This window comes from Podarcis cretensis (assembly GCF_951804945.1).
Source record: "Podarcis cretensis genome assembly, chromosome: Z".
NCBI lineage: Eukaryota > Metazoa > Chordata > Lepidosauria > Squamata > Lacertidae > Podarcis > Podarcis cretensis.
The window spans coordinates 25,588,531-25,601,671 of record NC_137184.1 but is presented as its reverse complement, the minus strand read 5'-3'; the positions used below and the strand labels follow the sequence as shown (position 1 = coordinate 25,601,671).

Here is a 13,141-nt window from a genome sequence, read left to right as displayed (position 1 = left end):
TTAGCAGCTTAGCGGCTATTAGCGGCTTAGCAGCTTAGAAAAAGGGGGGGAAACTCACAAGACTCGCAAGACGTTTTCGTCTTGCGAAGCAAGCCCATAGGGAAATTCGTCTTGCGAAGCGCCTCGAAAAACGGAAAACCCTTTCGTCTAGCGAGTTTTTCATCTTGCGAGGCATTCGTCTTGCGGGGCACCAGTGTAGTTTAGAACAACTTCAGCTAAAGCAACAATAATCTATGAGGTTGGGGCCCACCTTGTGAACATGGCGCATCATGTAGGAACCTGGAGCAGGGCCTTGTTAGTGGTGGAGCCCTTGTTGTGGGACTTGGTTCCCACGAAGACATGGGTCACCACAACAATGATGAGCTTCCACCACCTGAGTCAAAATGCCGTTTCGAATCATGTAGAAAAAATGAACAAGGTAACCAACACTGCAGCCACCAGAGCATATAAAAATAAAATAAAAGCTTTTGACAATAAAAATGTCTTATCCTATAACTTGGGGAGCCCACATGGTGCCATCCAAATTTTGTTGGACTACAACTCCCATCACTACTGAGCATTGGTCATGCTAGTCGGAAGTTGGAGTCAGTCCAACAAGATCAGGAAAACATAGTTGCCTACTTCTGGGTCTGATTGGTAAGTGTTGAACCTGCTGAGGGAGGCAATTGTAGAAATGAAGCAACAGTACTAAGAAAGCTCCCTCAACAGCTACTTCCAAAGCAGATCCTAAATTGTGGGAAGATTCTTCAGCTGGGAGATGTCTACAGTGCATCTGATACCCATGTCCCAATCCATTTAGGGAGGGGATGGGAAACCTTTTCAGCTCAAAGCAGGAGGCATTCTTTTCTGGGCAGCCTTCTGATGGCCACATAGTAATGGTGGGTGGGGCCAGAGGAAAAAGTGGGCAGAGCAATGAATGTATGTTCTACCTCTGTACAGTAGGCTAGCTTCTACACCCACACCCACCTCTATCCTTAATCCAGAGAAGCAAGAAGCATTATCAGAGTTCAACAATGCCTTCCAACCAGGCAAAACACTTGGGGTGTAAGCAGGGCCAGTGAGGGGTTCGGTCTAGGGAGAGTTCTAAGGGCTGAATAGGCCTTGGACAGCCAAATTCAGCCCCTGGACCTGAGGGTCCCCACCCCAATTTCACCCTTTACAGGTAAATGATGCCTTAAATGTTGCAGATATAAATTATGTCCTTTGAGCTAAAGAAACAGATATATGGGGCAGGAGATAGAGTTGCTTCATGTAGTGCTAATGCTGCTAAATTGAGGCACAGATCGTTCAATTCCACTGGGTTACATTAACCGGACAGCTTTTGCCTTTCAGGCATGAAGGGGCCCCTTGGACCTTCAGGACCACCAGGCCTTGGAGGAGATCCTGGACTCCCTGGATCTCCAGGTAGGAACTGTGTTTTTTGTGTGGCTGAACCAGAATAGAAAATGAACTGTGAGACTTTGTTTTGACCAGGGTATGGATGTTTATTGGAGAAGAATTGGTCTGCTGCATTTATTCTGCTTTAAAGAGTATAGTAACTGGGCCATCAAAGCTGCTGCCACCACCCAGCGTTTTGAAAACTCATATACAAGGAAGCTGCTGGAAAGTTGCTGAAGGCTCCCCTCTCAGAAAGTAGGGGAGCCAACATGAGAAGCTGGATTACAGATCATAGTTTGTTTGGAGTGAACCAAACCCTAGTAACAGATTCAGATGTAAAGTTAAGTCAGAGATTGTGGTTTGTTCCTCCCAGCGTAAATCACAGAATCATAATATTGTAGAGTTGGAAAGGACCCTGAGAATATTCAGTCCAACTCTTGCTATGCAGGAACCACAACTAAAGCATCCATGACAGATGACCATCCAAGCCCTGCTTTAAAACTTCCAATGATTGAGAGTCCACCCACTTTTTAAGGGGTCAAACAGTTCTTACTATCAGAAAGTTCTTCCTGATATTTAGTTGGAATCTCCTTTCTTGTAACTTGAAGTCATTGCTTTGGGTCCTATATACCCTGGAACAGCACAAAACAACTTGCTCCATCTGTGACAGATATTTGAAAGATGACTATCATATCATTCTGAGCTTTGGCCCACCTGATCTTCTCCCAGCAACTGTTGGCTAATTGTGTATACTCTTCCTTCATGATTCCCCCTTTCTTCCATTTCTTACAATGCCCTTCATAAATCTCAGCTCATCTGTAAGTTCCTTGTGCAGTTTCTTTAAATGCCTCTCACTTTCCTTTCTAGTTGGAATAATAGGGACTTCTAATGAAAGCCTGATTCACTTGTGCATTGTAAATCATAGTTGGTAGCTTAATGTGACATGCAAATACAGCCACAGAATCATAGAGTCGGTGGGGGCTTTAGGTCATCTAGTTTAACCTGTTTGATACAGGAAACCCAGAGCTAGAGCTTCCCCCACATTCTTGAAGACTTCCACTGAAGACCTACCACTCCACTAAGTTATTGGTTCCATTATCAAACTGCTCTTGCAATCAAAAAGTTGCTGTTACCATTGATCCAAAATCTACCTGACAGCTTAAGTTCATAAGATCTGGTCCTGCCCCCTGGGGCAGTAGAGAGCAAGCCTTTGATCTTTCCGAGTGCTCTTTGGGTATTTGAGTATTTTAAGAAAGCTATCATGTCTCCTCTAAGTCTTCTGCAGGCTAAGCAGCATACTCAGTATGTTCAGTCTTTCTCCATAGGGTTTGCTTTCCATACTTCTGACTATTTTCATTGCCCTCCTTTGAACCCATTCCAGTCTGACTATATTCTCCTTAAAGTGAGGATGTTACCAAGATCACTTGATTTACTTTATTTACCTTATGCTTGCGTCAATCAGAAGCATTATAGCAGGACTATGATCCTCTAGAGGTTTTTAAACTCCAGCATCCATCAGCCTCAGCCCAGCATGACCAGTGGTTAGGAATGATGGGAGTTGTGGTCAAGCAACATCTGAAAGGCCACAGGTTCCCTCTCCCTGTACTATATAGATACTTGAGCCATATTCAAAATACAAATAAGATCATAAGAAGGGCCTGCTGGATGAGGTTAATGGAGTTCAGTAGCCTGTTCTCACAGTGGCCAACTAGATGCCTGTGGGAAGCCCCAAGCAGGACATGAGCCCAAGTGCCCTCTCCCCTCCTGTGGTTTCCAGAAAATGGCATCCAGAAGCATTGCTTCCTCCAACTGTGGAAGCAGAGCATAGCCATCGTGGCCAGTAGCCATCAACAGCCCTAATCCTAATTTGTCTAATCCTCTTTTAAATTCATTCACGCTGGTGGCCATCACTGCTTCCTGTGGGAGCAAGTTCCATAGTTGAACTATGTACTATGTGAAAAATACTTTCTTTTATCCATTCTAACCTTGCAACATTCAGTTTCATTGGATCACTACTAGTTCTGGTGTGATGAGAGATAAAAGCTGTTCTCTAGCTACGTTTTCCATCCCATGCATGATAATGTTATAAATCTCTATCATGTGCCACCTCTTCAACTTTTCTCAAGCAAACATCAATCAAGAAGAAGGGGCGGGGGGGGGGGTCTACCAAGTTATGCAAAGTTTTAGCATAGTAAAGGCATAGGAGAAAGGGGCAGGTTTTCTACCAGGTCCAGATCAGGCTGAATTTCACTGTCACTGAGTCCAGTTTGGAGAAAAGGTTTTTCCTCTGTCCTTTGTTCTGAATGTCAGGTGCCTTTGAGTCTCTCTTGTGTGCTGTAAAAAAAGTGAAAAGACAAAAGCCCTTTGTGTCACAAATCAAAAGTCTCCTATGGGGTCAGAATGACTTGTCTGCTCCAGTGTAGGGCATATCTCAGAAAGTCTTTGAACCTTTGAAGCAAAGTTGGTCACACTTTGAATGGTTTCAGTCTGATCCAACAGAAGGACTGCTGGGCCCCTGATGGACCTAATCAATTTCTCTTTGGTGGGATGTGCATGTGCAAATGTTTTCCCTTGTGGGGTGCACCCCTCTGCCCTAATGAATCATTAAGAGGAGGACCAGTTAGTGATGTAAAAACTGAAAAATGGTTTTGCTTTGTCCTAGGTCCTCCAGGGATACCTGGTCCAGCTGGACAAACAATTATTGTAAAAGGTGACCCAGGCCCACCAGGTCCTCCAGGGCAGCCTGGAATGAAAGGTCTACCTGGGCTATCAGGCCCTCCAGGATTACCAGGTAAATTTCTCATTCGGAGACATAAGAAACTCAGATAAAACAGACAATTGCATAGCTTAACATTTGGCCAGCTCCCAGAATTAAATAAACCATGATACTATAGTTGCTGACTGCTTAGGCATATTTGCAGACATTTTACTACAATTTGTTTGTGCATACACATATCTAGGCCCAATCGGTCTTCCTGGTGATCCTGGACGAGATGGGCTTCCTGGATTTGATGGACCAGGAGGACGTAAAGGAGACAGAGGACTTCCAGGTCAACAAGGTATGGTAAGCGCTCCATCCATGTTGAAGAGAATTTCAGTGAGAGGGTGGCGACAGGCGCATGGTGTGCGGAGCAATCTGATTTGCCTGAATATCAATTGCCATAGTCTTAAGGAACAGGGTATCTTAAAATTTTACTTTGTTTAGGTTGGTGGGTTTAAAGGTTTGATTGCTTGTTTGCTTGTTTACATCATGATTCCTCCTCCCTGCATTATGTCCTCAGAGCAACCTTGTGAGGTAGGCAATGCTGAGAGTCACTGGCCCTAGTTCACCCAATGAGCTTCATGGCTGAGTGGGAACTTGTGGGTGAATGCATATGGATAAATTTAAGTGAATAATCTCCAAATGACTTTTGCTGCAGCATTTTGTGGTTACTGTGCACTCTAAGGTACATGCGCTGGAGGGGAGGAACTTGCCCCAATTTTGCTTAGAAGTAGGTGGGGAAAAGAAGCACTGTGTGCAAGGAGGAGGTTCCACCAAGACTGCAGAGTAGGAAGCAACATGTCTTTAGAACAGCTGCTTGAGGGGAAGGTGATAATGTGCATAAACTGGACATAGGAAATGTAGTTTGGTACCAAACTGTGAAAGTACAGTAGCTGAACCCTAAACAGGCGGATTTTGAATTCAGCTGAATTTTTCAGTTGAAAAGCACAAGACGATGTGGAGTGAAGGGAACAAATTATAAGCACATTCACCTTCTTCTGAGTCGGTGGCTCTCTCTTTCTCTCCCTCTATTTTATTGCAGATAAAATAATGTATATATCACCTTCCCATTCTGGACAGTAGGTTGCATCCAATAAAATTACACTGATAGTAGCCAAATTGAAATCAATGGGCATACATTAGCCATGTCTGTTTTCAGAGAGTCTGCTCTGAGAGGGACTGGCAGGTGCAGGGCACTTTACAACAGTTCTAAGGCAAAAGCCAAAACGAGAACAATAATAAAACCAGATATGGATCATGGCCAAACTTGGCCCTCCAGCTGTTTTGGGACTACAACTCCTATCATCCCTAGCTAACAGTATCAGTGGTCAGGGATGATGGGAATTTTTGTCCCAAAACAGCTGGAGGGCCAAGTTTGGCCATCACTGATAGATGAACCAATCCAACTGAACCCAGAGCCCAGCATGTCAGATGCCTGCCTAAATATATTATTGGCTAGGTGGTGAAAAGGACAGAGAGTAGTTAGGGAGTTCCATAGCTTAGGTGCAACCAGAGGAACCATGGTTTGGCTAATCTTGCCTTACCCACCACTAGGACATGAAGAAAAGCCTCCTCAGCAGAACCTCCATATCTGCACGATACATTTAAAGCACTACGATGCTGCTTAGGAAGTCATTGTTTCCCCCAAAGGATCCTGGGAATTGTAGTGGAGGCCCCCTATTCCCTTCCAGAGCTACAATTCAGAATTATTTAGGGCACTCTGGTGCTCTGTGAAGGGGACAAGGGGCCTTCTAATAACTCTCAGATCCCTTAACAAACTACAATTCCCAGACCCTTTTCGGGAAGCCAAGCCTGCTTAAAGTCAAATTATATAGTGGAGATTCAGCCTATCTCTACTGTTTGACATTTGTTTCAGAGGAGCCACACTTACTTCTGTGTGGCATGCCTTTGCTTTATTATACATCTTTACATCTTTCTCAGGGGAATTAATCTGTTTTGTTTGTCCTGCATAAACAGGTCAACGAGGCTCGCAGGGGCCCCCTGGTCCAGATGGACTTCAGGGCCCCCCTGGTCTTCCTGGGCCTGCTTCAGTTGCTCATGGATTCCTCATAACTCGCCACAGCCAGACAACAGACACACCGTTCTGCCCACAAGGAACCACCCAGATTTACAATGGATTTTCTCTTCTCTACGTGCAGGGGAACGAGAGAGCCCATGGGCAGGACTTGGGTGAGACATAGTCTTTGCTGGGAATGTGATTGATTCGTTGATTCAGTTTGTTCATGCACCACCTTTTCAGAGTACCCAAAGCGGCTTACAACAGGCACCCACTTACTATCAAATGCAAAACTTTGGAGTGTGTGTGTGTGTAGGCAGTAGAATCCTAGAACTGTAGAGATGGAAAGGAGCCCAAGGGTCATCTAGTCCAGCCCCCACTGAAGCATCCACGACATGTGGCTATCCAAAGCAACAAAGAAGGCAGAAATCAGCAATTTAGCAAAGAATAAATTTAATGTTACAAAACAAATCATATGGACTTAGGGCCCAGCTTTTGTTTGTCCCATGATTTCAAGTCGCCATTCCAACAGGTGTTTCTTTCTGTTCTGCCACTTTCCCCGGGGAAACCCGCAGCTTACTGCACAGTTGGAACAAATGTCAATCCACAGGAAACCTGATTGAAGTACTATGAATCCCACTTTACAGATGGCAAACTGAGGCTGGGATTTGCCTGTAGCCACAAAGTAAATCCATGGCAGAGGAGGGGGTCACAAAAGTCAAATACATAATCCTTTAGGCCTGCACTGCATCTTCTGGACCATCTTCTGCATGGTGCACTTAAGGCTGCCTTTTCCAACCTAGGGTTCCGAGAAGTTGCTGGACTACATATCCCATTAGCCTCATACAGCATGTGTAACAGTTGGGGTTGGTGGGAGGTGTAGTCCAGCAACATCTTGGGACCAAGGATGGGGGAAGCTGGGTTAGGCATTATATAAAGACCTTCTACAGTGGGGAAGATTCCCCCCACCCCCTCATACCTATAAAATTGTGTCTCTTGTTTGCCAGGCACTGCTGGAAGCTGCCTCCGCCGTTTCAGCACCATGCCCTTCATGTTCTGCAACATCAACAATGTCTGTAATTTTGCATCTCGGAACGACTATTCCTACTGGCTCTCCACCCCTGAGCCAATGCCAATGAGCATGGAGCCTTTAACCGGAAAGAACATCCAACCCTTCATTAGCCGGTGAGGCAGAAAGTGGGATTCAGATCCAAACACACAGAGAAAATGCATGTTCTTTCTGTCTTTTAGTTGCTTTCTTCAAATAGCTGTCTAGATGAAGATGTTGCTGCATAAAGCTATATAAAACATTATGGAGCTGTATATTTATGTATGAGGGCTTGTTAATATGGGATGGGTACAGACTGATGGGCAGGAGATTCAAGACAGACAAAAGAAAGGTCTTCCTCACGCCACATTCAATTAACGTGTAGGGTCAAACTATGGAGTGGGTATTGTTTTGTCATTATGGTTTGTGGTTTTGTGGTTTTGTATTGTAAACCACCCTGTGATCTTTGGATGAAGGGTGGTATAGAAACTTAATAAATAATAATAAGTCCACAATAAGTAGCTTAGAGATTAATTTGTGGTACTTATGCGCCACCCATTATCCGTGCGCACTGGGCAGCTGCTGCAAATTAAAATCAATAAAATAGAACCAGCAGTCAGTTGAAACAATCCAGAAACTGCACTGTCACTCAGAGTTAGCATAAAGGCATATGAAGCAAAAAGGAGGTTGAGGAGAAGCCTACCCATTGCTGTTAGCCACAACATAGAACCTCCATGTTCAGTGGCAGTATTCCAGCTGCTGGGTAGCAACAGTGGGAGAGGGTTATTGCCTTCATGCCCTGCTTTTGGGCTTTGTAGGAACTTCTAACTGGCTACAGTGAGACACAAGGCACTGAACTAGATGGGATTTTTAATCTGATTCAGCAGGTCTTTTAACACTGTTCCTTCCCCAATATTTCCCCCTTCAGCTGCACTGTCTGTGAAGCTCCTGCCATGGTTATAGCGATCCACAGCCAGACCATTCAAATCCCACCTTGTCCACAAGGCTGGGACTCTCTATGGATTGGTTATTCTTTTATGATGGTATGTAACTTCACTGAAAGTTTCCATAATAATGTCCCAAGCTCTCTTCATGAGTTTGGGGCAAATGCATGTGAGCTTAAAGAGGGGAGGGGGGCAGGAGCCATGTTCAAACCCCACCCACCAATATCCCTCTACACCCCAGGCAAACCATGTAACACTGAGCCCAAACCATGGTTTAGCTTCTGGTAGCATGGCTGCAGCAGGAGCTACCGCAAAGCAAACGTGACCACAGTTTTCTCCCTGTGCACCAGCACAATTGCTTGTCTATGGTAAGCCATAGTTTGACTTAGCATTAAGTGTGAATGAGGCCAATTAAACTGACCTTGCTGCTTTATTTTTTAGCATACCAGTGCCGGGGCAGAGGGATCTGGACAGGCATTGGCCTCTCCTGGTTCCTGCCTGGAAGAATTCCGTTCCGCTCCTTTCATTGAGTGTCATGGTCGAGGGACCTGCAACTATTATGCTAATTCATACAGTTTCTGGCTGGCAACTGTGGAAGTGGCAGAAATGTTTAGGTGAGTGTATCCCACATTGACTAATGTATATATATTTGGCAAGTTTTCTGTTCAATATGCATTTGGACACCTCCTATGATATCTTCATGGTTCCTGAGATCAAGGAGCAGGGTTTTGTCAAGTTTTGGATACTATTGGGCGCCATTTTGAATCACAATCTCTAAGCTTGTCAGTTAAAAAAAATTGCTTACAAATAGAAGCAGACAAAAATAATGAGTCTTAGCAGATGCAACAAACAAAACAACATAGGGATTAATTCCCGATAAACAATACTTAAACATGTAAACTTATAAAGTTTAAGTCAGATCTAACTAGGATTACCATATATGTCCTCTTTTTCCAGGATACTTCTCTTTTTCATGGGTATGTAAAATGAGAGTCTTTGTAGCAATCCATAGTTAAAAGTAGAAGTCAGCAAATGTGTCCTCTTTTTTGCTTTTCAAAATATGGCAACCCTAAACCACACCAGCCTGTAATCTAATACAGAAAGTTATTTCACTACATACATTGTCATGGGAAACAGATTTCTGAACTGCTATTGGTTCAGGTATAATTAACTATTAGTAAAGGTAAAGGGATCCCTGACCATTAGGTTCAGTCGTGGCCGACTCTGGGGTTGCAGAGCTCATCTCGCTTTATTGGCCGAGGGAGCCGGCGTACAGCTTCCAGGTCACGTGGCCAGCATGACTAAGCCGCTTCTGGCGAACCAGAGCAGTGCATGGAAACGCCGTTTACCTTCCCGCCAGAGCGGTACCTATTTATCTACTTGCACTTTGACGTGCTTTCGAACTGCTAGGTTGGCAGGAGCAGGGACCAAGCAACGGGAGCTCACCCCATCGCGGGGATTCAAACCACCGACCTTCTGATCGGCAAGTCCTAGGCTCTGTAGTTTAACCCACAGCGCCATCCGTGTCCGTGTTAATTATATGTAAGGTTCACAGGCTAGGCATAATCCTTTCCTAAGTACAGTAGAGACAATGCCTACATGTGTAAGGATTCCATTAAGACAGAATGAGCCAATCTAGTGCCCTCCATATATTATTGAACTCCAACTCCCATCAGCCCTGGTCAGCTTGGTCTATGGCTACGGTAAACTAGAAATATAGCTAAAAGCTTGGTGTACCTGTCAAAGCAAAACCCCATTCTGCACAACCATAGCATGCATTTAGGACTAGGAAATAACCTAAGCCTACATCAGGGGTGGGAAACCTGTCATCTTCCAGATGATGTTGGACTACAGCTCCCATCGGCCCTAGCCAGGATGGCTAGTGGACAAGATTGATGGGAGTTGCAGTCAAACAACCTCCAGAGGGCACCACATTGGCTACCCCTGGACAGGACATAATCATCCTGCCAGATTATTAAAAGAATCCTCAGAGGTCCATCTGAGTCAATCCACCACAGAGACGAGGTGTGTGGTATCCTGACATAGGGCCTTTTTGTGATGGCACCCCAATCACCTGAATTATAGAATGTGCTCTCAGGAGCTGGCCTCACCTGGTGTTGTGCCTGTTCTCTTTTTGGCAGCTGGTGAATATTTCCTTAAAAACAACAATAACAATAACAACTGTCCCTTACCTTTACAACTTTTAGTCTCCTTTTGAACTGAAATCTTTTACTTAGTTTTTATGCTGATGTTTTTTGCACTGCATTTCTGTTGATTCTTTTATTTCGCTTTTATTTTTGTTTGAATCTTGTTTGAACCTCTAAGGGCATCTTTTTTTCTTTTTAATGAAGAACAGGTTCTTAAAACATTGTGATAAATAAATAAAATCTTGCATGATCCTGCCACCTGCCCAGCTTTGGCCATGCGCACAGTCACTGTACCAGAGTTGTCTATAAAATGCCATACACATGCTTCCTTTACCCCCATCTGGCTTGTTCTCTCCACCCATTCCACTCCCAACATCTCCAGTTAAAGAGCTCTTAGAAAGCCTTCTATCTCAGAGAGAGAGAGACTGAAAACCTGCCAGCTGCAGCTGGAAGAGCCAGTGACCCTCCCACTCGGCTATGACTTCATCCAGCCATAGGAAATATAGATGGCTGCTTTAAATGTAGTCAGACCCATTGGTCCATCCAGCTCAGTGTTATAATCAGTGACTGACAGTGGCATTCCAGGGAAGGAGTTTCTCCCAGCCCTACCTGGAGATTGGGCCTGGGACCTTCTGCATGCAATGCAGATGTTCTACAACCAAGCTAAGGCTTCTTTTCCAGACACACAGCTCAGCTTGCCTTGCAGGGCTGCTGAGAGCACAGCATAGCAGGTTAGGAGGGAACTTGAATGCCACCTAAAGATTCTTGGAGAAAGGTTGGTACAGAGATGTAACCATGGTATCTAACTTCATGTGTCCTCTGCATTTCTGTTGACCAGTAAACCTCAGTCGGAGACCCTGAAAGCTGGAGACCTGAGGACGCGCATTAGTCGATGCCAAGTTTGTATGAAGAGGACGTAATGCCTCAACGGAGAAATCTAACGGTGCACTTCCTTTAGATATACACTTCCTTTAGATATAACAATGGTGCTATTGTGCAGAAGAAGAAGAAGAAGAAGAAGAAGAAGAAGAAGAAGAAGAAGAGAAAATTCTAATTATGCAGATTCCGGTGTGCCTCTCCTCAAGTGCCATCCCAAAGGTGTTCTTCTGGTGCATTTTGTGTGTGTGTGTCAAGGAAGGGAACTGACCTCTTGCAAAATATTGGAGACACCTGGGGTCACTAAGGATCAGAAGGTGAAGTTACCACTTCTCCCACCCCAAAGGCCAAGAGGGCCCGCTTTGAAAATTCATCCCAGAGGAAAAGAAGAAACTACAATCTTACAATGCACTGTGATGGTTCAAAAGAGCAGACTGCTCATTTTGAGAAGCCCAAAGTTCATGGTGCTACTAACCCTACTGTACCCCAGGTTTTTAATATGAAATGTTTAAACTTATTTTTTTTCCTTTGTAAGTAATGAAATGTGTATATTGTGTAAGCACATTTTTTAAGTTTTCAACTTCTTAATCATTTAGACACAAAGCAGCCTAAAATCACTGACTTCACCAGAGTAAACCAAAACCTATATATAAATATATATGTTAAAAATACTCACATAAAGCAGAAAGCAATATTGTATAGGCAATAAGTGACAAGAGGATCTATTTTTGTCGTGCAGCAAACTACTACTGAGTTTTAAAGGTTTATTTTCTTCTCTGAGTTCTGGGCATATTTTATTTAGGAAAAGGTATAATAATGCTATAGCCATAATTGTTTTTAATCGGGGCTGTTGATGTCTATATTGTATGCCACACTCTTGATGATTTATCTGTCCTTAAGAAGCAAAAGAAAAAAAAACCCCACATTTTAAAGGGTTTTATTTTTGCATATTCTGTGAAATATTTTAAATGCTCAGCCGATCTGGTGCTTTGCAGATGTTCCAGACTACAACTCCCATCATCCCTAGCAAATGACCATGTTGACTGGGGCTTATGGGAGTTGTAGTCCAAAACTTCTGGAGGGCACAAGATTAGGGAAGGCTGCTATTTTCTTCTATTAAAAAGAATCATATTCATATAGTAATAACTTACATTGGTTCAGCTAACTACCCCTTGGAAAATATGCAAAAAACACAAATGTATAAATATTATTCATGCACAAACAAATCCACTTTTTTTAGCTATGGTGTCTTATATTTTATGCAGAGTAACTGTACACTTTGAAAAACCCTTTTGACTGAAATAAAGTGAAAACTGGTAATAATTGACCTTTTCATACCTGCATGTCAGTTATTTAGGGAGTCTCTTTAAGGGGATCCCTACAAGTTAGCCATTCTTCTATCAACAGTGTATAAACATCAACCTTCTTGAATGGTTAGGGTTTGGTTTATTAAATTTATATATCGCTTCCTCCTATTATTTATTCAGTTTATATCCCACTCTTCCTCCCAAAAGAACCCTGGGCAGCAAACACATCAAAAACATTCTAAAAATAGCTTAAAACAATCACATTGTCTTAGGCAATGATTTCATGGTTACCAGGATCAGTATATTTCAGACATCAAATGCCTGGGTATAAACAGGAAAAGTTTCAGATTCTTCCTGAAAGTGAGCAATAAAGGAGATAGATGACTCTCACAAGGAAAAGTCCAAAAGCAATTTGCAAGCAGAGTAAAAATACAATTCATCACCATCATCAGATTTATTAATTGCCTTTTAAACAACCGTCTCAATGCAATTTATGCATAAACTTATAAGTTAAGACATATGTATATATAAGTAATTTAAGGATATGATAACTATGGGGAATTTTGTATATGTGGAAGAGCTGGGATCAAATCGCTCCATTTTTTCTCAGAAAATATGCAAGTTGAGTAAATATGCAAGTATTTCTCCAGTTTTCATTTACAAT

At 43.2% G+C, this 13,141-nt stretch overlaps 1 protein-coding gene across 2 annotated transcripts in view; it reads left to right on the top strand.

Annotated features, from left to right (window-relative positions):
• The window catches only part of COL4A5 (collagen type IV alpha 5 chain), a 143,705-nt gene extending 131,208 nt beyond the window's left edge, over nucleotides 1-12,497 (top strand). For both annotated transcript variants that reach the window (XM_079961595.1, XM_079961596.1), the window contains 8 exons: nucleotides 1,333-1,404; nucleotides 4,040-4,168; nucleotides 4,338-4,436; nucleotides 6,116-6,328; nucleotides 7,163-7,340; nucleotides 8,132-8,246; nucleotides 8,589-8,761; nucleotides 11,133-12,497. In XM_079961595.1, coding sequence (XP_079817721.1) covers nucleotides 1,333-1,404; nucleotides 4,040-4,168; nucleotides 4,338-4,436; nucleotides 6,116-6,328; nucleotides 7,163-7,340; nucleotides 8,132-8,246; nucleotides 8,589-8,761; nucleotides 11,133-11,214 — 1,061 coding nt within the window. In that variant the 3' untranslated portion in view covers nucleotides 11,215-12,497. The remainder of the gene's footprint in view (nucleotides 1-1,332; nucleotides 1,405-4,039; nucleotides 4,169-4,337; nucleotides 4,437-6,115; nucleotides 6,329-7,162; nucleotides 7,341-8,131; nucleotides 8,247-8,588; nucleotides 8,762-11,132) is intronic.
• The last annotated feature ends 644 nt before the right edge of the window (nucleotides 12,498-13,141 follow it).